The sequence below is a fragment of the Medicago truncatula genome, chromosome 7 (assembly GCF_003473485.1).
Source record: "Medicago truncatula cultivar Jemalong A17 chromosome 7, MtrunA17r5.0-ANR, whole genome shotgun sequence".
NCBI classification, from domain to species: domain Eukaryota; kingdom Viridiplantae; phylum Streptophyta; class Magnoliopsida; order Fabales; family Fabaceae; genus Medicago; species Medicago truncatula.
In genome coordinates this window covers 26,396,214-26,418,964 of record NC_053048.1, presented here as the reverse complement: position 1 = coordinate 26,418,964, position 22,751 = coordinate 26,396,214, and the positions used below count along the sequence as shown (strand labels likewise).

Below are 22,751 nucleotides of genomic sequence, written 5' to 3'. Positions count from 1 at the left end.
AGGAAAGAATTTCCCTCAAAAAAAAAAAAATTTGCACACATATCTGTTTTCAATTAAAAGCACGTTGGCATTCTACTACACCAGTCTATGTAGTTGGAAAATTTGACATCCATTACTTCTTCCCACAAGTCCACAACAAGACTACCAAATAATTACAGACATTGATATAACCCAAGTAAAAAAACAATCATCAGTAAGAAAAGAAAAAGTTGAGAGGATCTAGCATCAATTAGTTACGTGAAAGTCAATACATATTTGAAAATTGAAATGACATAAGAGGTCAAATTGAAACAGAGGCCATGCCTTTGAAACCATCAGATGTTACCATTGAATACAAAGATTCTAATATAAAAAGTAGACATATAAGAACTATAGCAACTATGACCTAACTTTCATCAATCAAACAAGAGTTTACATGTTGATGAGGCCCTTGTACACGAAGCAAGTTTCATCCAAATTTGGTGCTTGGTATTTGTATCTATGGAAGAGGCGCTCTTGATTGACATGGTCTTCAATACTTCTGAATTCTGCATAATATATTTTGCAAATTGAAGCTCACGATCTGTGCATTCATAGCCTTTAAGCAAGCATGTTTTGAGTTGTGTTGAAAGGCAATCTGGAATAATTGTTGGATACACCCAATTATCCACAACTTCCTCAAATTCCTCTTCATTCTCAAAATCCTGTCAACAATTCAATTTTTTTATATATAAAATTGGAGAAAAGGTGCTGAGGTAAAAAGAAAAGAAAAAGCTAGGCATCAACAAAACCTGATGAATGGTAAGATTTTGAAGTTTGGGACAATGTTTCAGCACTTTTAGCAACCACCAGTTCCACTTCTCACAATGATTATGCTTAAGGATAAGCTCCATGTTAGTTAGATTGCGAAACTTAAGATGTATGAGGTGACTTGTGTCCTGGCGATTTACAAAAGTTAGAAATCAAATCCTATTTCTTTTAATCACTCAAACACTAGATCCTACCTAGGATCAGAAAGGGTTAAGGTGCAATATCATAACTCAAATTCGTAACACAGATCATAATCGAAGGGCAAAACTATAATTAACAAAGTTTATTAAAAAAAAAATTAACCATAATATTCTTACCAATTCTGCACGCAGAAGTTGAGACTTTGCCCTGCAAAGTAATGCGAGAAAAAGCGCCAAAGAATGGGACGATTTAGTAATGTTTGCTGTGATTAACTTCGGTAAGCTTGGAAACTTTTGTCGTACAAAATTCAGTGAAACAAGCCATTCCTTGTTTCTGACAATTAAACTTTCAGCATGCAATTCCTCTAGAATGGGACATCCAGATAGAAGCTGGATGATATATTCAGCACGTTCCAAAAGTACACCAAACAAGTGAAGTTTTTAGGAGAGGAAAATCCACAACCAGTTGAGAAAGGTCTTTCACTGTAATCCATTGCAAATGAAGAACAACGAGGGTCCTACAGCTGAAAACGCTACGAGGTAATGTTATACTGCCGGACAGTTCAAGATTGAGGTTCTCGATTCCACGTTGTGCAATAGCGTGAACAAATCGATTGATATTCTGTGTCTCAATGCCATAACGTTTTGAACGGTTGAGGTGGAACGATCTAATGGGTAAAGTAATATCTCGTAAGAGAAAAACAGAGGACATAAAATGGCTAAAGGATTCCATGTTTTGAAAGGTTTCGTCTTCGAAGTGAAGAATAAGAACTGATAGCCATAATGGGTTCCATCTCTTTGATAGAATGCTTGTGATTGCAGCAGTTTTGGTTGGAACAAAAGATAGGATGTGCCATATAATTGGATCTGGTAGAGCACTAATCCTATCTTCAGTTGAAATTGATCGTGACATTTCAAAACTCAAAACCCTAACCCTAATCCTAATCCAAAAGCAGAGTTCTAAAGAAAACCGATCTGTGTTTAGAAATTGAGAAACATGACTCACTTTTTGGAGGGACCCAGAAAGCGATTGAGCAAAGGGTTAGAAGAAATGAAATGGATGAGCTGAATCATTTTGTAGATCATTCAAGATGAGAGTTGAGAATGAATATGAATATGAGGGTTTCATGGTGTTGTTGGTGTTTTTGAGACTTTAAAAAGAAGATGGATGGGACATACTGTCGGTGGTGTGTGGGATGTTGAGCTCACAAAAATATTCGGAATTTGTAAAGAAAACATATAATTGAAGAACCAACTTTTAGAACAATCTTGTTGTGCTCTCTTTTTGTTGGTCAAAAAAGAAAGAAAAATGAAAAAAGAAAATAAGAATATAATGTGAGTATGAGAGAGAAGATTGTATAAAAGTTATACAAAAATGTATAAATATCATTTCTCTTAGAGAATTTATATTATTTTTACAATTTTTGAAATTATAATTTTTTTTTGGATTTATATAATTTTAGAATTTAGAATTTACTAACGTTTTCATCGGTAAGGAAATGGATCTATTTCCTTTTCTCTGATACATAGCACTTATTGATGAAATAGTGTATTGATGAATTTCTTGTATTATTTGTGATTTAAAAAATCAGAGGTATTTTAGTACTTTTAAAAATAATAAACAATTCTCTTTTCTCTATTTCTTCTCTCTTTCTCTTATACTAAATTATACATCAAATTTATTCTATTTCTTATTTTTTACTCTTTTACTAACTTCTCTTTCACGTATTTCTCTCTTTAGAACTTCTCTTTTAAACCAAACACACCATTAACTTTAAGTTTCAGATCTTCTCCAAAGAACATTGATACATTTGCATAGGATCCACGTATACAAAGGTAAATTTCAAAAAAGAAAAATATATATTAACTAAAAAACCACACCATCTCTTTTTAAAACAACCTTTAAAAAAGGGTTTTAATGTAATTTTGTTTTTTATTTTTTAAAAAAGCTTAAATCATCACTTAGTACTCCCTCCGTTCTAAAATATAAGCAAAAAAATTTCATTTTCTTTATCTCAAAATATAAGCAAAAAAGATAAACTTTTATGCTATTTTTATGTTTTTTCAAACAAATCATCTTTTCCAATGTAAAATTAAATGCAAGTTGCATTTAATTTGTTCTCCTTTTTATTTTCTCCATAATTTTTAACCAATGAAAATTATTTTTACATCTTTCCATGAAACTTATTCCAAGGAGAACACAAAAAATCATACCTCAAATCACTAAGTGTTAGTTTTCTTAATAAGTGTGAATTAGTGTTTTTTGCTTATAAATTAGGACGGAGAGAGTAACTTATAAACGTTGTCTTGTTCCCTCTAGTATCTTTTTACATGTGACAAGCATTATAAACATATTCGATAGTAGTTGAACGTTTGCTTAATATGTTGAGCTTATCAAAATATTCAGAATTTGTAAAAAAAAACAATAAAAAATTGTAGAATTTATATTAGTTTTGCGTTTTTTGAATTTATATTTATTTAGAGCTTATATTATTTTAGAATTTACTACTATACTATTTTCATTTGTAAAGAATTGAAGAATAAAAATTAAAATCCAACACATATAATGACAGACAATTATGTTGTGGTAAAATATATGAGTAGGAGTATAAATATGATTTATTTACATGTTACATTTACAAATGCACAGTGCATAATTGATGGTAAAATTGTTTTTCTCTAAACTTTTTAAAAAAATAATAATTGAATTCCCTCTAATTTTGAGGCCCTTTGCAAATGACCTTGTTACACTCACAGAGGATCGTCCTATACAAGGTAAATTTCAAAAAATATATACTAACTAAAAAACCACATCATCTCTTTTAAAATTGTAGTGTCTATAGAACTAGTCAAAATAAATTGAATTTTCTGCTAAATACATCAATATATTAGCTACCTCAAGAGTTAGAAGGTATTTTCTCAAGCAAAGATTTTTTTTTTCTTTTTGTTGACAAACTACCTATATAATAACTTTTTTATTTTTACAAATCAAGCAAATAATACTTGTATAAAGCATTATTTATGAAAATTAAATCTTTTTTTCGCATAAATCAGCTATCCTCCATGCACAGATGCGGATGCTAATCCCTCAAAGCTGGTAAAGATCAAATTTCCTGAAAATTGGATATCGCAAAGCAAACTAACTTAATGATCACAAAAACACACCACTTTAGCCTTAGGGAAAGCTGTACAAAGGATTTCTGCTCTTTACCAAAACTGTTTTGCTTGTTCCCAAAATAAATGTTTATATTGCTTATGCGTGAGTTAAGTCACGCTAGTGTTAAATTTGCATGACTTAACTCACATAACGTGAGTTAACTCACGTTGGTTTTCTTATTTTTATTTAGCTTCTTCACTAGTGTTGTCATTTATAATGTGATGCTTACTTTCAAATGAAGTGACATTTCTTTATTGGTATTTGCTCTATTTAGCTTCATAATATATGGCTAGAGGTATTTTATTATGGCTAGAGTTATTTTATTATGATAGGATTGCTTCAAAATATATTAAAAAATGTGCAACCAAAGTGTAAGAGAAAGAATATTGCCGACACTCATAATAAAGCTTTGAAGGAAGCTAAATAAAAGTAAGAAAACTAGCGTGAGTTAACTTACGCTCGAGTTCAGTGTGTGTTTTTCAGTGTGAGTTAACTCACGCAGCGTGTGTTAACTTACGTTGACAATTGCATTAGCGTGAGTTAATATGCGTATGTGTATTTTAGTCATTTACTTTGAGAACGAGCAAAACCATTTAGATAAAGAGCAGAATTCATACAAAGCCCCAACTGGATTCTATTGATTCACTTTATGCAACTATACACACATGACACAACCAACTAATTTCCAAACAAAGTCACAAACAAAACATACAGATACCGGACATGACACGGACACGTGGACACCTATCTTTTATTGCATTTTTTTTTTTTGTAGATTCACACATACACACCTATGTGATACTAATGGAAAATAGAAAATTGTACTTCAATTTTATTTTTGGCAAATAGCAAAATGATATATTCAAACAAAATAAATAAGCATAACTGCATAAGCTATGCCCACAAGATTGCAAGATCCTTAAAAACGACCAAGGCCAATATTGTATTTAGAGAACAAAAACCAACCCGCATTTCCTGAAAAATGGTAAAAGCAGAACATCCATCACAAAGCAAACTAATGATCACAAAAGCACACCAGACACAACCTATGAAGCACATGCTCAAACACGGACACCGGACACGACATGGACACGTCGACACCAATACTCAATAATTTGATAAAATGACATAATTCAATGTAATTATATGTGTCGATATCGTGTCAATGTCAGATACGTATCCGAAACCAGGACAAGCCTACTCCTAGGAGTAATTGTGTATCATAGAACAAAACTAGTCTCCAAAACTAAGGCCATGCCTATTGACACAAGGGGAGGCCCAACTAAGACTTAGAAAAGGAAATCATCCCTTAACTGAATTTGAATTTTGCAATCAGTTTAATCTTTTGTTTTACATACTTTCACTCTACTTTGAACTTGCTCAAAGGTGAACTTTAAAGGCTTTGTTATGATGTCAGTTACATGATCATTTGTGTTGCAATGAAATAGCTTAATAACTCCTTTAATTCTAAATGTTCAATTCTATAGTACTATGTACCTATTAAGAGCTAATAACTAATCCTCACATTAAGCACTACCACACTTCATAGAGATGAAAAATGAAGTGCATACAAGTACTCAGGGCTTTGTTTGACCACTAATAATGTCTCCACCATACTTTCCTCCATTCACGGACCTCGACGTCTCAAGGACAATCCTTTTGTTAAAGGATCTGTATGATTTCTCTCATTTTTCACATACTCAAGCCAGATAATACCAATTTCAGTTAAGTAACAATGTCTTATATGAATATGTCTTCTCTGGCTACTATAAGCACTATTATTAGTCACACAAGCTATAAATACTAGCAATAGACAATAGCAAAGTGCAAACTAGTACAAAACAGAATGCCATAATTTAGTAAATAATAAACGCAGAAAAAATACCAAACCAGCATTCAATTACTAAGTTGAATTACACCTAGAATTAATCAAACAAAAACTCAATAAATGAAGGTTATATATCATAAGAGTAAAATATCTTAGCAAAGATTAGTTCATGTCTCTTCATCTCAATTTGCTTTTCTTGAATAGTGTTAATAAAAGAGCTTAGCAACCTAAATGGTTATATTGTTACCTGATATTCAAATTAATGGAAAAGAAACCAATCAGAATTGTTGTACCATTTAGTCAAGCAAGTGGATGTCATAATTTAGAAACTGGCTACCAAGATGAGAATGATATTATACTTGTTTATCACACTTACGAGTGGAGCACAAACTAATATCACACTCTGTTTTCAAATAAAAGCAGGTTGTCGTTCTACAACACTAGTCAATGCAGTTGCAAATTTTGATATCCATTACTCTTTCCCACAAGTCCACAACAAGACTACCAAAAAATGACAGACATCGATATAACCCAAGTAAAAAAGAACCATCAATAAGAAAATAAATGAAAAAGTTGAGAGGATCTAGTATCAATTAATTACGTGAAAGTCAATACATATTTGAAAATTTAAATGTTATAGAGGTCAAAATGAAACAGAGGTCATGCCTTTGAAAGCATCAGATCTTACCATTGCATACGAAGAATCTAATTTAAAAAGTAGACATAAGAACTATTGTAAACTATGACATAACTTTCATCAATCAAATAAGAGTTTACATGTTGATGAGGCCCTTGTGCACGAAGCTAGTTTCTTCAAAATTTGGTGCTTGGCATTTGTATCTACGGAAGAGGTACTCTTGATTGACATGGTCTTCAATACTTTTGAATTCTGCATAATATATTTTGCAAATTGAAGCTCACAATCTGTGTATTTATAACCTTTAAGCAAGCATGTCTTGAGTTGTGTTGAAAGGCATTTTGGAATAGTCGTTGGATCCACCCAATTATCCACAACTTCCTCTTCATTCTCAACATCCTATCAACAATTCACATTTTTTTTTTTTATAAAAATAGGTCAAAAAGTGGTGAGGTAAAATAAAACAAAATCCAAGACACAAACCGAACCGAACCGAACCTCATGAATGGTAAAATGTTGAAGTTTGGGACAGTGTTTCAGCATTCCTATCAACCACTTCTACTTATCACGATGATTATGCTTAATGATAAGCTCTATGTTGGTTAGATTGTGAAACTGATTATTATTTCCGATAATCCTATCCTGTTGCAATTTAGAAAAGTTAGTCAAACCCTATAAACCTAGAGTGAAAACTCATAGAGGAAGAAAAAAAATCTCCAAATCACAACAGTAAATAAAGTTAGTTAATTAAAATTCATAACCATAATATTATTCTTACAAGTTCTGCACGCAGAATCTGAGCCTCTGTGCAAAGGAGAGTGACCAGATTCATCAAATAAGAAGGTGATTTTGTAATGCTAACTCTGATCAAATTTGGTAGTAAGCTTATAAACTTTTTCACTATAACAGAATTTTCCTGTATAAAAACCCACTCCACATTGTCTACACTTAAATCTTCTGCTTGCAATTCCTCGAGAATGGGACAACCTGATAGAATCTCTACTAAATATTCAAAACGTTCGAAAAGTACACTAGACAAATGGAGAGTTTTGAGCAGAGGGAAATCTACAACCCCGTGAGAAATGTCATTCACTTTAAGCCCTTTCAAATGAAGAGAAACAAGGGTCCTACAACTGAAAATGCTACGAGGTAATGTTACCCTGCCAGGCATTTCAAGATTGAGGTCCTCGATTCCACGTTGTACAGCAGCGTGAACCTCTAAAGCCCCGATACTCCAAAAATGGTGAAGTATCGTATCCGACACGTATCCGATACCGATACGCTCCGATACATCCCGATACGGGTATCGGGCAATTAATATTTATTTTTTTGAAAAACAATGACCGATACGTGTCGGATACGTCCCGATACGCGTATCGGAGAAGTATCAGACAGTTAATATTTATTTTTTGAAGGAAAAAAATGACCGATACGTGTTGAATACGACTAACTTGTACTCCGACACAGCTTACTTATACCTTGACACTTATCAAGTCTGGCAGCGCTATCAAAATCATAGTCTCTTCTAACCTAAAAAAATATGGTTTCTCGTCACCACATAGCAATAGCTATTCTCTCTTCTAACCATTACCACTGATTGAATTCTACTCTGTTTCTCTTCTCTCTAATGTTATGTTTCTTCTGCTGTTTGTTTTCGATATAAATTAGTGATAACTGTTAAGTAGTCAACATTAGATAAAGATGTTCTTTTTTTATAGTACTTATGATGTTCTCTTTGGATGATACTAATGATGTTTAGCTATATTCTATCTAATTTGTGCGGAAAAAATATGTAATTGTCACTTGTTTTGATCATTTCATTAATGTGAATGTTTGTTTATCATCATTTTTAGTTATGTTTATACATTGTACACTTATACTATTAATTTTAAATTTAATTTTTTAAAAACGTATCGAGTCCGTATCGTATCGGGAGTTTTGAAAATTTTCCCGTATTGCGGTATCGGTATCGTGTCAGGTATCGAGGCTTCATAGGCAGTGGCGTTGCTAGGACCTCGGATCACGAGGTTCAAATTTTTCAACTTCAAGTAATAATTAAAATATATATGTGTGTGTGCATATATATAATAAATATTCAAAAAGAAAAGTATATTATACTAAACAATTTACGTACAAACTTACACATGATTGTCCTCTACGCGGTTTTATATCCTAAAATCGGCGAATAATCAACTCATCGAATCAACTAGCATGGCGGTTCATTGAACTATCGATTAATTTTTTTCCGGAATACTAGAGTATCAAACAAATTAAAGATTATCAAATTTGAAGAATATATTTTTAACCAAGTGATTCTACAATAACCGTCATCGGTTAAATTAATTAAATCACGTAGATTAGTATTGAGTTTTTTTTGGTGTCAATTAGATAGTCTAATGACTTGAACTTATACATTTTAAATGTGAAGAAACGAGGAGTTTGAGGTTCAAATCCCTACATTTATCATGTAATGTCTCTATCAAGTAAGTTAAGCTCATAGGAATGTATAAAGTTTTTTTTAAGTCATATATAACTAATGACATAGTTTACACATTTAAAATATGAATTAAATGTTGTAAATATATTCCCTCAAAAAAAAAAGTTGTAAATATATGTTACGGGTTGTAATATAAATTGCACTGCACATGTTTTGTTCACGTGTTAGCATTCTAATCCAATGGTAAAACAACTAATCTACCCAAGCAAAGAGATTTGGACAGCAATAATAACAATGTAAACAAGAGGGAATTGTTGGTGCAATTTGGTGCAAACATATATTTTCAGGAGGTTCATAAGTAAAAATTACAAAATAATAGGTGGGGATTGTACATATTGAGGGGTAGCAAGTGCACACCCTGGAATGAACGTGGCTCCGCCACTGTTCATAGGCGTGAACAAATCGATTGATATCTTGTGGCTGGATGCCAGAGGCTTTTGAACATTTGAGGTGGAATGATCGGAGGGGTAAAGTAATGTCTCGTAAAAGAAAGACAGAGGACATAAAATGGCTAAAGGATTCCATGTTTTGAAAGGTTTCGTCTTCGAAGTGAAGAATAAGAACTGATAGCCATAATGGGTTCCATCTCTTTGAGAGAATGCTTGTGATCGCAGCAGTTTTGGTTGGAAGAAAAGAAAGGATGTGCCATATAATTGGATTTGGTAGAGCACTGATCCTATCTTCTTTTGGATTTGAGCGCGACATTTCAATTTCAAAACACTAATCCAAAAGCAGAGTTTTAAACAAAATCGAACTGTGTTTAGAAATTGAGAAGAACGATTCGCTATTTAGAACCCTCTGGATGGGTTGAAATCATGGTAGGTGCAGTGGGTTGAGAGTGGAATATGAATTTAGGGTTTTGTTGGTGCTGAGAGTGGAGAATGGTTTGAGAAGAAGATAGGAGTGGGGGAAAACGGTTTCGTATAACGTGAGGAGTTGGTGTTTAAGTCGACTTACTCTCACTCAGTATATTGTTATTTTTTTTTCTTACAAGTTACAATTGTTTTAAATATGTTTTTTATTTTTATAAAGTATTAGCGAAAAGCCGCGCACGTCTTCCGTTTATAATTGTTTTAAACATATTATTAATGATATTTTTTTCTTTTTTATAAAACTAGTATTTACCCGGCGTTGCTTGGGTTACACATATTTAAGAAGAAAAAAAAGAATTATGTAAAGTATCCGCAAATAAAAATTTTAAAGGATCGTTATGGGACGAATATCTTAATAGGTACACGCGAATAGAACAAAATATACCATATTATAAATACTCGTAAATTTATAGATGCGCAGACAAATAAAATTAACTAAATTTACTAAAAATATTAACACAGAATAAAATTATCTTTTTTTAAGTTTTCAGGACTCGCATAAATCCGTACCCGTTATTAAATTAATAAAATTATACAATTGTTGTTGTGTTACTTGAAAAATTATCTTCTCTTCATGAAACATAATGTTACTCAATTTTCTAATTAATAATTTTGTCTAATTAGTAATTTGTGAATACCTGATTTGAAGTTGTTGAACTTTATGAATAACAACGTTAATTATTAGTTTTGAATTATTACTGGGTGTGTTTTACTCCCGTTTTTCCTAAAAGTCTAAAATAAAATAAAAATTAAACATAAAATATTCGAAATTCAATAAAAAGTTATATGTTAAATACCACTTTTGGTTCTTTTAGTTTGACAAAATTCCCAACTTAGTCCTTTAAGTTGCGAAAGTTTTAATTAGATCCTTTTAGTTTGACAGAATTCCCAAGTTAGTCCTTTAAGTTTCAAAAGTTTCAAATAGGTCCTTTCAGTTGATAAACTATTTCACCATCACTGTTTCAAAAGTTTCAAATAGGTCTTTTTAGTTTAAACTTAAAGGACTAACTTGGAAATTCTGTTAAACTAAAAGGTCCTATTTGATATTTTTGAAACTTAAAGGACTAATTGGAAATTGTGTCAAACTAAAAGGATCTAATTGAAACTTTCGAAACTTGAAGGAGTAACTTGGAAATTCTGTCAAACTAAAAAGACCAAAAATAGTATTTGGCCTAAAATATATAATAGATAAGATCAAAAATTTGTTGAGATATTATGCCAAATTAAATATTAGTTTTAAAAAATAGAAAAATAATAAAATATTGAGAATAAACGTGGAAGTGACACATGACATATAAAACCTTACTTTATATATATATATATATATATATATATATATATATATATATATATATATATATATATATATATATATATATATATATATATACATGGCAGTGGCTAGAATTCACTTTTTTTAAGGTGAATAAGTGGGGTATATGGGATTCGAACTCTCACTTCTGCATATAATAATGCATGTCCCTGCCAACTGAGCTATTTGGAACGAAATGTAATATATTTAATTGCTCCACATTGAGGTACTCGTTATTCTTCTTTTATTATATATCTTCAACCAATCTCCTCGTTGCCAAATAATAAAATATCTTTATTTTCCTTCCAATTTCCATACCTTTTTTTTTCCTTCCCTTTAGCACTGAACCAAACAATGCTGAAAAGACCTTTTTTTTGTGTGTATGGAAATGCTTAAAAGACTTGTAAAGCAAAAAATAAAACTTAGAGAAGAAACTTTATTTATCTCATTTACACAACATTTAGTTCAAGATATTGATCTCATTTACACAACATTTAGTTCAAGATATAAAATTGTACTATAAACATGGGATATGGTGAATTTTGACAAGACCATGTTGACAAATAATCGATAAACGCTCTCTAAACTTTGATGCTTCCTTAGTTTTGGTGAATTTTGAAACGCACCTCATATATTACACTTTTTATTTATCAAAGAAAGTTATTATTATATAAAATCTCTTCACCTACATAACCATTCTCCTCCACGAGTACCCTTCAACTTATTGTACATGTCGACGCCTCTTCTTCGCGCAAGCAATCGTGGTGATGACCTACATAGCAAGGCCCACTCCATCCATAACTATCATACACGGGCCTCCCATAAAACTGTGGGGGGCCACCTTGTCCAGGACCATAAACATGCCCGTAAGGAACAACTGGCGAAGGATATGCAAGAATGGACATTGGCGCTGTCTGAGGAAACATTACAGCTGGTGCAGCCGCGGAAGGAAGTGGAGCCGGTGCCTGAGCCGGAGCTGGTGCCGGAGCTGGAGCTGGACTTGGATTTTGTTTAGGCGGGCCAGGTTGTGCAATCGGCTTTGCCTCGGGCACGGGCTTTTTTTCTGGCTCTTTGGGCTTCTCAGGTGCTGGCTTGGGTTTTGGTGGTTCAACTATTTCTATGCTTTTGATGGTACCACCCCCTTGACAACAAATATTGTCTCTTACCTTCTCTGGGCTGCAGCACACCACTCTTATGGTCACTATACCATTCTTCTCATCATATATTTGATCTCGAATTTCTTTCATTCATGAAAATTGCAACAACATAAACAACGCAAATACTAAAAAATTAAGAAGGTATTGTAAAAATAAACAAATTAAGAAGGTTTAAAAAAAAAATCAAGAAACTAAAATTAGGTGAAATTGAATAGGAAAAAAAATACTTGTTGATATAATTTTGTCAATTTTCAATACAAAGTCTATATTTAATGGGAACTATAGCCTAATAATATATTAACACCACCATACAAAAATATGTATAAGGAAAAATAATAAAATATGAGAGTAAAAGAATTATTATTGAAAGACTCACGAGGGTATTTGCAAAGGATCTTCTTGACTTTCTTACAGCATTTTCTACATTGAAGGTCAACCTTGAGTCTCATTATAGCAACCTGCATAAGTTCAAGAAAAGAAAGTTGCTTAATCAAAATTCAAGCATTTAATTTAATGGTAATTACTAGAAGTCATCGTTGTTTTCTTCAGGCGACACCGAGCTCAGCATATTCTGCTTCAGGATGAATGCAGGTTTCTTTGGAGGAGGAAGATCTACAATGTCACTGTTCAGCATAGAAATTACAGCCGCCATGGTAGGTCTGTCTATGGAAAATTCCTGTACACATAGAAGCCCTATGTGTATGGACCTCGTAATATATTTATGATGGATATGATCATATATTTCTGGATCTATCAGTGGTAGAATATTGCCTTCTTGCCATTGAATCCATACCTAAATTGACAAAACAAATGTCAAACATTTGAGAAAACTTTAGAACATCCAAAATTGAGTTAGATGAGAATTTAAGAGACTTACAAATCCTAAAAGGGTAAGAGAGTCGCAGTCATAAAAGCTTGAATTTCTTCTTCCACTAATAATCTCAAGAAGTAAACTCCAAAGCTAAAGACATCAGATTTATCAGAAAACAGTCCTTGCATTGCATATTCTGGAGACATATAACCACTGCATTGAAGTGCAATTAGATAATTGAAATTGAATATCCAATCCAAGTATGCTACCATAGTTTTGAACAAAGGAAAAGGTGTATTGGTGTACTTACTAAGTACCAACAACTCTTCTTGTATTTTCTTGATCTTCACTCCCTCCAAAGATTCTGGCCATACCAAAGTCTGATATTTTTGGATTAAGCTCATTATCTAGCAAGATATTACTTGGCTTCAAATCTCTATGTATAATTTTTAGTCTGGAATCTCTGTGCAGATACAACAATCCTCGAGCTATTCCTTCTATTATGCTAAAGCGTTTCCTCCAATCAAGGATTTTACTTTTCGAGGCATCTAATAAATCAAAGGTAAAGCTTTGTTACTTTAATTTAAATGTAGCATTATTACAAGGTAAATTGTGTCATCTAAAACTCAAGATTGGACTCCACGCATTGAAAATATAATTAGCACGTTCCAAGACATCATAGCTGTTTAGCAATTGTTCATTGCTACGAAACATTTTCATATATGACGAATAAAGTTTAACCTCAGCTTGAATTGGGTATGGAGAAATAGGAAAAGGAGTGTCAAAGACTAACCAAAGAGAAAAGCATCCAAACTTTTATTTGGCATGTACTCATATATCAACATCTTTTCCTCTCCGTCAACACAGCAGCCAAGAAGTTTTACAAGATTGCGGTGTTGAAGCTTAGAAATGACCGCCACTTCATTCATGAATTCTTTTAGACCTTGTCCAGATGCTTTAGAAAGTCTTTTAACTGCTATTTCCTGACCATCATGCATTGTCCCCTAGAAGAGAAATAAAGATATAGCTAATATTGATAATGAGCTTAAATATCATTAAACTTGCTGAATTTAGTTTACCTTGTATACCGGTCCGAAACCTCCCTGCCCAAGTTTGTTGGATGAGTGAAAGTTGTTGGTTGCAGTTGCAAGCTTGCCAAAATTAAATAGTAATAGCTCTTGGAGTTTAACTTGTGACAGTTCTCCAATCGCATTGTCACTTCGGATGGTTGCTGATTTATTTGAAAATCATGAATTAGTGGTTGGAAAGAAGCATGAAACAATTAAAAAATTGACGGTGATTGTGATTTGAAATTGTTAAATTAAAGAAAACAGAAACTAGCTACTGTAATGAGATTGATTTTATCAAAATTCAGATTGTATATGATTTGAATTAACTTTACTAATATGTAGAAAACTCGTTTATAGTATAATTTGAATCCAATAAGATGATATATTACCATGGTGGTTAGTTCTCCTTCTCCACATGATATACGCACAAGCAAGAACTATGACAGTTCCTGTTAGCACTGTTATAGTAATGATGATGACTTTCATGTTTTTCTCTTTATCTGTAGCCGAGGAAAGTTGAAATTTTTAAAAACCCTAACAGGTGAATTCAATTAGTAGATCAAATAACAACTAGCATACAATGTTTACCAAGTTCTGTGTGTGCTACACGAATATACAAGTCAAGTCCTCCATTTGAGAATTTTTGTATGTCAACTAGGTTCCCAGTCCAAGACATACAACCAATGTCAGCATCATAAGAATATGCAACACAAGAGCAATTCTCCAGACATTGACTTTTGCATGTTTCTGATGACAGTGTGAGAGATGATCCGTCTGCAAAATCGGGAACTTTGACCATCGGCAGTTTCAAAAAACCATCAGCGTTACTGTCTTCACTTGTGTTTTGATTTCTGTATCTTTCGCACTGTTGAAGAGGTGTCCTCCTAACACATCCTTCGGTCCAATTTTGTTTATTCCATTCCTCTTTGTTCCTTGGCTCAAACCCTTTCAAACAGCTACATATTGGTGAGCTTTGTGAATTACAGCTTGCAAAATGTCCACATACACCATAAACATCACATTCCATTTCATGACTATTCCATGTTACTTTCCATTCTTTCTTCTTTTCATCCCACCATTTCTCTTCACAATTTCCTTCTGAACTCAAATTATAGATTATAAGACCAACTGTATCTGATGTTATTTGAAAGAATGAAACATTTCCTTCTCCATCATCTCCAACATGTAAACCACCGAGATAATGAGTTGTCATATATGGAAGCCCTGTAAAAATCTTACCATTCCACGGACCAGTTCGCCAATATGGTTGATTTTCATTCCATATGAACACTTCAGGTATAGTAAGCCTTTCAACACTCAAAGAGAAGCTTCCAATGGATGGATCATAAGGTGTTTTCCATGATGTTTGTTTTACTTTCTCACCTGTTATTTTGTTGCTAGTAAGTTTCATGTTTGGCAGCATTACATTTGAAGGATGCTGGAAACTCTCCCACATGGTTCTTTCTGTTGTGCCTTCAAGTAGTACAAGGTTCCCTGAATCTAAAAGCTTCGAACTTGAATTGGTTGCAACATTCGGTGCGTTGGATGTCCAAATCACCTCTTTCTTTCCGTTCAATACCACGAGATCATTACCATTATCAGATATTTTAACAACACCAGAAGAATCTTTGAGAGGTTGGTCTCTGTTAAGCACCCATAGGATTGTGAAATGAGGCTGCCACCAAATTCCAACATAACGATTCGTAGAATTTTCAGGACTAAAAAAGCCTAAGGTGAAGTTACCACTCTTGGAGCTTAGAGTTTCAGGGTCCTTGATAAACTGAGTTGATGTAATGGTGTCTATGGCATCACTAACATCTAGAAAATTAAAACACAGCATGGTCAAAATGAAGAACATGAACATATTTTTGTAATTGTTGAAATTCATTACTGAGATGATTGCTTCTAGTTATGATAAATTATGAATTTTATTTTTCATAAGTGACTAATTTTCCTGGCATGCTAATAGTCAACAACACGTTTTGATGTGACTTTGCAGCTGCGTATTGAAATTTTCATGCTATGTAATGTATGGTTCACATTATCATGGAGATGGACCACTTATTCAATGTTGTATTTCTTTATATTTTGCATGAATTTATGTTCTTTCGAGTTGACTTTCATTGCTATACTCATGATAGAAAATTGACTTATGTTTCTAACATATAACTGTATTTATTATAGCTTGAAGAAAAAATGTAATATAATCAAAGGTATATTGGTAAAGAAATAATTTATTTATTTATTTAAAATGAAAAATAGGAAAGAATTTCCCTCAAAAAAAAAAAATTTGCACACATATCTGTTTTCAATTAAAAGCACGTTGGCATTCTACTACACCAGTCTATGTAGTTGGAAAATTTGACATCCATTACTTCTTCCCACAAGTCCACAACAAGACTACCAAATAATTACAGACATTGATATAACCCAAGTAAAAAAACAATCATCAGTAAGAAAAGAAAAAGTTGAGAGGATCTAGCATCAATTAGTTACGTGAAAGTCAATACATATTTGAAAATTGAAATGACATAAGAGGTCAAATTGAAACAGAGGCCATGCCTTTGAAACCATCAGATGTTACCATTGAATACAAAGATTCTAATATAAAAAGTAGACATATAAGAACTATAGCAACTATGACCTAACTTTCATCAATCAAACAAGAGTTTACATGTTGATGAGGCCCTTGTACACGAAGCAAGTTTCATCCAAATTTGGTGCTTGGTATTTGTATCTATGGAAGAGGCGCTCTTGATTGACATGGTCTTCAATACTTCTGAATTCTGCATAATATATTTTGCAAATTGAAGCTCACGATCTGTGCATTCATAGCCTTTAAGCAAGCATGTTTTGAGTTGTGTTGAAAGGCAATCTGGAATAATTGTTGGATACACCCAATTATCCACAACTTCCTCAAATTCCTCTTCATTCTCAAAATCCTGTCAACAATTCAATTTTTTTATATATAAAATTGGAGAAAAGGTGCTGAGGTAAAAAGAAAAGAAAAAGCTAGGCATCAACAAAACCTGATGAATGGTAAGATTTTGAAGTTTGGGACAATGTTTCAGCGCTTTTAGCAACCACCAGTTCCACTTCTCACAATGATTATGCTTAAGGATAAGCTCCATGTTAGTTAGATTGCGAAACTTAAGATGTATGAGGTGACTTGTGTCCTGGCGATTTACAAAAGTTAGAAATCAAATCCTATTTCTTTTAATCACTCAAACACTAGATCCTACCTAGGATCAGAAAGGGTTAAGGTGCAATATCATAACTCAAATTCGTAACACAGATCATAATCGAAGGGCAAAACTATAATTAACAAAGTTTATTAAAAAAAAAATTAACCATAATATTCTTACCAATTCTGCACGCAGAAGTTGAGACTTTGCCCTGCAAAGTAATGCGAGAAAAAGCGCCAAAGAATGGGACGATTTAGTAATGTTTGCTGTGATTAACTTCGGTAAGCTTGGAAACTTTTGTCGTACAAAATTCAGTGAAACAAGCCATTCCTTGTTTCTGACAATTAAACTTTCAGCATGCAATTCCTCTAGAATGGGACATCCAGATAGAAGCTGGATGATATATTCAGCACGTTCCAAAAGTACACCAAACAAGTGAAGTTTTTAGGAGAGGAAAATCCACAACCAGTTGAGAAAGGTCTTTCACTGTAATCCATTGCAAATGAAGAACAACGAGGGTCCTACAGCTGAAAACGCTACGAGGTAATGTTATACTGCCGGACAGTTCAAGATTGAGGTTCTCGATTCCACGTTGTGCAATAGCGTGAACAAATCGATTGATATTCTGTGTCTCAATGCCATAACGTTTTGAACGGTTGAGGTGGAACGATCTAATGGGTAAAGTAATATCTCGTAAGAGAAAAACAGAGGACATAAAATGGCTAAAGGATTCCATGTTTTGAAAGGTTTCGTCTTCGAAGTGAAGAATAAGAACTGATAGCCATAATGGGTTCCATCTCTTTGATAGAATGCTTGTGATTGCAGCAGTTTTGGTTGGAACAAAAGATAGGATGTGCCATATAATTGGATCTGGTAGAGCACTAATCCTATCTTCAGTTGAAATTGATCGTGACATTTCAAAACTCAAAACCCTAACCCTAATCCTAATCCAAAAGCAGAGTTCTAAAGAAAACCGATCTGTGTTTAGAAATTGAGAAACATGACTCACTTTTTGGAGGGACCCAGAAAGCGATTGAGCAAAGGGTTAGAAGAAATGAAATGGATGAGCTGAATCATTTTGTAGATCATTCAAGATGAGAGTTGAGAATGAATATGAATATGAGGGTTTCATGGTGTTGTTGGTGTTTTTGAGACTTTAAAAAGAAGATGGATGGGACATACTGTCGGTGGTGTGTGGGATGTTGAGCTCACAAAAATATTCGGAATTTGTAAAGAAAACATATAATTGAAGAACCAACTTTTAGAACAATCTTGTTGTGCTCTCTTTTTGTTGGTCAAAAAAGAAAGAAAAATGAAAAAAGAAAATAAGAATATAATGTGAGTATGAGAGAGAAGATTGTATAAAAGTTATACAAAAATGTATAAATATCATTTCTCTTAGAGAATTTATATTATTTTTACAATTTTTGAAATTATAATTTTTTTTTTGGATTTATATAATTTTAGAATTTAGAATTTACTAACGTTTTCATCGGTAAGGAAATGGATCTATTTCCTTTTCTCTGATACATAGCACTTATTGATGAAATAGTGTATTGATGAATTTCTTGTATTATTTGTGATTTAAAAAATCAGAGGTATTTTAGTACTTTTAAAAATAATAAACAATTCTCTTTTCTCTATTTCTTCTCTCTTTCTCTTATACTAAATTATACATCAAATTTATTCTATTTCTTATTTTTTACTCTTTTACTAACTTCTCTTTCACGTATTTCTCTCTTTAGAACTTCTCTTTTAAACCAAACACACCATTAACTTTAAGTTTCAGATCTTCTCCAAAGAACATTGATACATTTGCATAGGATCCACGTATACAAAGGTAAATTTCAAAAAAGAAAAATATATATTAACTAAAAAACCACACCATCTCTTTTTAAAACAACCTTTAAAAAAGGGTTTTAATGTAATTTTGTTTTTTATTTTTTAAAAAAGCTTAAATCATCACTTAGTACTCCCTCCGTTCTAAAATATAAGCAAAAAAATTTCATTTTCTTTATCTCAAAATATAAGCAAAAAAGATAAACTTTTATGCTATTTTTATGTTTTTTCAAACAAATCATCTTTTCCAATGTAAAATTAAATGCAAGTTGCATTTAATTTGTTCTCCTTTTTATTTTCTCCATAATTTTTAACCAATGAAAATTATTTTTACATCTTTCCATGAAACTTATTCCAAGGAGAACACAAAAAATCATACCTCAAATCACTAAGTGTTAGTTTTCTTAATAAGTGTGAATTAGTGTTTTTTGCTTATAAATTAGGACGGAGAGAGTAACTTATAAACGTTGTCTTGTTCCCTCTAGTATCTTTTTACATGTGACAAGCATTATAAACATATTCGATAGTAGTTGAACGTTTGCTTAATATGTTGAGCTTATCAAAATATTCAGAATTTGTAAAAAAAAACAATAAAAAATTGTAGAATTTATATTAGTTTTGCGTTTTTTGAATTTATATTTATTTAGAGCTTATATTATTTTAGAATTTACTACTATACTATTTTCATTTGTAAAGAATTGAAGAATAAAAATTAAAATCCAACACATATAATGACAGACAATTATGTTGTGGTAAAATATATGAGTAGGAGTATAAATATGATTTATTTACATGTTACATTTACAAATGCACAGTGCATAATTGATGGTAAAATTGTTTTTCTCTAAACTTTTTAAAAAAATAATAATTGAATTCCCTCTAATTTTGAGGCCCTTTGCAAATGACCTTGTTACACTCACAGAGGATCGTCCTATACAAGGTAAATTTCAAAAAATATATACTAACTAAAAAACCACATCATCTCTTTTAAAATTGTAGTGTCTATAGAACTAGTCAAAATAAATTGAATTTTCTGCTAAATACATCAATATATTAGCTACCTCAAGAGTTAGAAGGTATTTTCTCAAGCAAAGATTTTTTTTTTCTTTTTGTTGACAAACTACCTATATAATAACTTTTTTATTTTTACAAATCAAGCAAATAATACTTGTATAAAGCATTATTTATGAAAATTAAATCTTTTTTTCGCATAAATCAGCTATCCTCCATGCACAGATGCGGATGCTAATCCCTCAAAGCTGGTAAAGATCAAATTTCCTGAAAATTGGATATCGCAAAGCAAACTAACTTAATGATCACAAAAACACACCACTTTAGCCTTAGGGAAAGCTGTACAAAGGATTTCTGCTCTTTACCAAAACTGTTTTGCTTGTTCCCAAAATAAATGTTTATATTGCTTATGCGTGAGTTAAGTCACGCTAGTGTTAAATTTGCATGACTTAACTCACATAACGTGAGTTAACTCACGTTGGTTTTCTTATTTTTATTTAGCTTCTTCACTAGTGTTGTCATTTATAATGTGATGCTTACTTTCAAATGAAGTGACATTTCTTTATTGGTATTTGCTCTATTTAGCTTCATAATATATGGCTAGAGGTATTTTATTATGGCTAGAGTTATTTTATTATGATAGGATTGCTTCAAAATATATTAAAAAATGTGCAACCAAAGTGTAAGAGAAAGAATATTGCCGACACTCATAATAAAGCTTTGAAGGAAGCTAAATAAAAGTAAGAAAACTAGCGTGAGTTAACTTACGCTCGAGTTCAGTGTGTGTTTTTCAGTGTGAGTTAACTCACGCAGCGTGTGTTAACTTACGTTGACAATTGCATTAGCGTGAGTTAATATGCGTATGTGTATTTTAGTCATTTACTTTGAGAACGAGCAAAACCATTTAGATAAAGAGCAGAATTCATACAAAGCCCCAACTGGATTCTATTGATTCACTTTATGCAACTATACACACATGACACAACCAACTAATTTCCAAACAAAGTCACAAACAAAACATACAGATACCGGACATGACACGGACACGTGGACACCTATCTTTTATTGCATTTTTTTTTTTTGTAGATTCACACATACACACCTATGTGATACTAATGGAAAATAGAAAATTGTACTTCAATTTTATTTTTGGCAAATAGCAAAATGATATATTCAAACAAAATAAATAAGCATAACTGCATAAGCTATGCCCACAAGATTGCAAGATCCTTAAAAACGACCAAGGCCAATATTGTATTTAGAGAACAAAAACCAACCCGCATTTCCTGAAAAATGGTAAAAGCAGAACATCCATCACAAAGCAAACTAATGATCACAAAAGCACACCAGACACAACCTATGAAGCACATGCTCAAACACGGACACCGGACACGACATGGACACGTCGACACCAATACTCAATAATTTGATAAAATGACATAATTCAATGTAATTATATGTGTCGATATCGTGTCAATGTCAGATACGTATCCGAAACCAGGACAAGCCTACTCCTAGGAGTAATTGTGTATCATAGAACAAAACTAGTCTCCAAAACTAAGGCCATGCCTATTGACACAAGGGGAGGCCCAACTAAGACTTAGAAAAGGAAATCATCCCTTAACTGAATTTGAATTTTGCAATCAGTTTAATCTTTTGTTTTACATACTTTCACTCTACTTTGAACTTGCTCAAAGGTGAACTTTAAAGGCTTTGTTATGATGTCAGTTACATGATCATTTGTGTTGCAATGAAATAGCTTAATAACTCCTTTAATTCTAAATGTTCAATTCTATAGTACTATGTACCTATTAAGAGCTAATAACTAATCCTCACATTAAGCACTACCACACTTCATAGAGATGAAAAATGAAGTGCATACAAGTACTCAGGGCTTTGTTTGACCACTAATAATGTCTCCACCATACTTTCCTCCATTCACGGACCTCGACGTCTCAAGGACAATCCTTTTGTTAAAGGATCTGTATGATTTCTCTCATTTTTCACATACTCAAGCCAGATAATACCAATTTCAGTTAAGTAACAATGTCTTATATGAATATGTCTTCTCTGGCTACTATAAGCACTATTATTAGTCACACAAGCTATAAATACTAGCAATAGACAATAGCAAAGTGCAAACTAGTACAAAACAGAATGCCATAATTTAGTAAATAATAAACGCAGAAAAAATACCAAACCAGCATTCAATTACTAAGTTGAATTACACCTAGAATTAATCAAACAAAAACTCAATAAATGAAGGTTATATATCATAAGAGTAAAATATCTTAGCAAAGATTAGTTCATGTCTCTTCATCTCAATTTGCTTTTCTTGAATAGTGTTAATAAAAGAGCTTAGCAACCTAAATGGTTATATTGTTACCTGATATTCAAATTAATGGAAAAGAAACCAATCAGAATTGTTGTACCATTTAGTCAAGCA

The 22,751-nt window shown here is 32.4% G+C and overlaps 4 protein-coding genes and 1 pseudogene across 4 annotated transcripts; all 5 read right to left on the bottom strand.

The window, feature by feature from the left end:
• Window positions 1-194: 194 nt before the first annotated feature.
• LOC112416383 (putative FBD-associated F-box protein At5g56430) lies at window positions 195-1,367 on the bottom strand. Its single transcript, XM_024770050.2, has 3 exons — window positions 1,107-1,367; window positions 771-917; window positions 195-683 (listed from the first exon to the last, which is right to left on the bottom strand). Exons 2-3 carry the CDS (start codon window positions 870-872, stop codon window positions 396-398), a joined length of 390 nt encoding a protein of 129 aa, XP_024625818.2. The 5' UTR covers window positions 873-917; window positions 1,107-1,367; the 3' UTR covers window positions 195-395.
• A 10,304-nt stretch (window positions 1,368-11,671) lies between these two features.
• On the bottom strand, window positions 11,672-12,921 carry LOC120576787 (alpha carbonic anhydrase 8-like). The gene is made up of 2 exons (XM_039827250.1): window positions 12,766-12,921; window positions 11,672-12,472 (listed from the first exon to the last, which is right to left on the bottom strand). Exons 1-2 carry the CDS (start codon window positions 12,851-12,853, stop codon window positions 11,949-11,951), a joined length of 612 nt encoding a protein of 203 aa, XP_039683184.1. The 5' UTR covers window positions 12,854-12,921; the 3' UTR covers window positions 11,672-11,948.
• On the bottom strand, window positions 12,904-16,211 carry LOC120576786 (G-type lectin S-receptor-like serine/threonine-protein kinase At1g11300; annotated as a pseudogene).
• Window positions 16,212-16,723: 512 nt separating this feature from the next.
• On the bottom strand, window positions 16,724-17,861 carry LOC120577190 (putative F-box/FBD/LRR-repeat protein At5g62970). The gene is made up of 3 exons (XM_039828332.1): window positions 17,636-17,861; window positions 17,300-17,446; window positions 16,724-17,212 (listed from the first exon to the last, which is right to left on the bottom strand). The coding sequence occupies exons 2-3, from the start codon at window positions 17,399-17,401 to the stop codon at window positions 16,925-16,927; spliced, it is 390 nt and encodes a 129-aa protein (XP_039684266.1). The 5' UTR covers window positions 17,402-17,446; window positions 17,636-17,861; the 3' UTR covers window positions 16,724-16,924.
• On the bottom strand, window positions 17,862-18,371 carry LOC120577041 (F-box/LRR-repeat protein At4g14103-like). Its single transcript, XM_039827941.1, has one exon. The coding sequence runs from the start codon at window positions 18,369-18,371 to the stop codon at window positions 17,862-17,864; it is 510 nt and encodes a 169-aa protein (XP_039683875.1).
• Between the last annotated feature and the right edge of the window lie 4,380 nt (window positions 18,372-22,751).

What these genes read in the sequence shown, in the direction of transcription:
- LOC120577190 (XM_039828332.1), bottom strand. Translation starts at nt 17,401, where the DNA reads ATGGAGCTTATCCTTAAGCATAATCATTGTGAGAAGTGGAACTGGTGG. An exon ending in AAAATCTTACCATTCATCAG is followed by an intron (nt 17,213 to 17,299) that starts GTTTTGTTGATG and finishes AATTGTTGACAG; the next exon opens with GATTTTGAGAATGAAGAGGA.
- LOC120576787 (XM_039827250.1), bottom strand. Translation starts at nt 12,853, where the DNA reads ATGCAGGTTGCTATAATGAGACTCAAGGTTGACCTTCAATGTAGAAAA. An exon ending in GATCCTTTGCAAATACCCTC is followed by an intron (nt 12,473 to 12,765) that starts GTGAGTCTTTCA and finishes CATGAATGAAAG; the next exon opens with AAATTCGAGATCAAATATAT.
- LOC120577041 (XM_039827941.1), bottom strand. Translation starts at nt 18,371, where the DNA reads ATGTCACGATCAATTTCAACTGAAGATAGGATTAGTGCTCTACCAGAT.
- LOC112416383 (XM_024770050.2), bottom strand. Translation starts at nt 872, where the DNA reads ATGGAGCTTATCCTTAAGCATAATCATTGTGAGAAGTGGAACTGGTGG. An exon ending in AAAATCTTACCATTCATCAG is followed by an intron (nt 684 to 770) that starts GTTTTGTTGATG and finishes AATTGTTGACAG; the next exon opens with GATTTTGAGAATGAAGAGGA.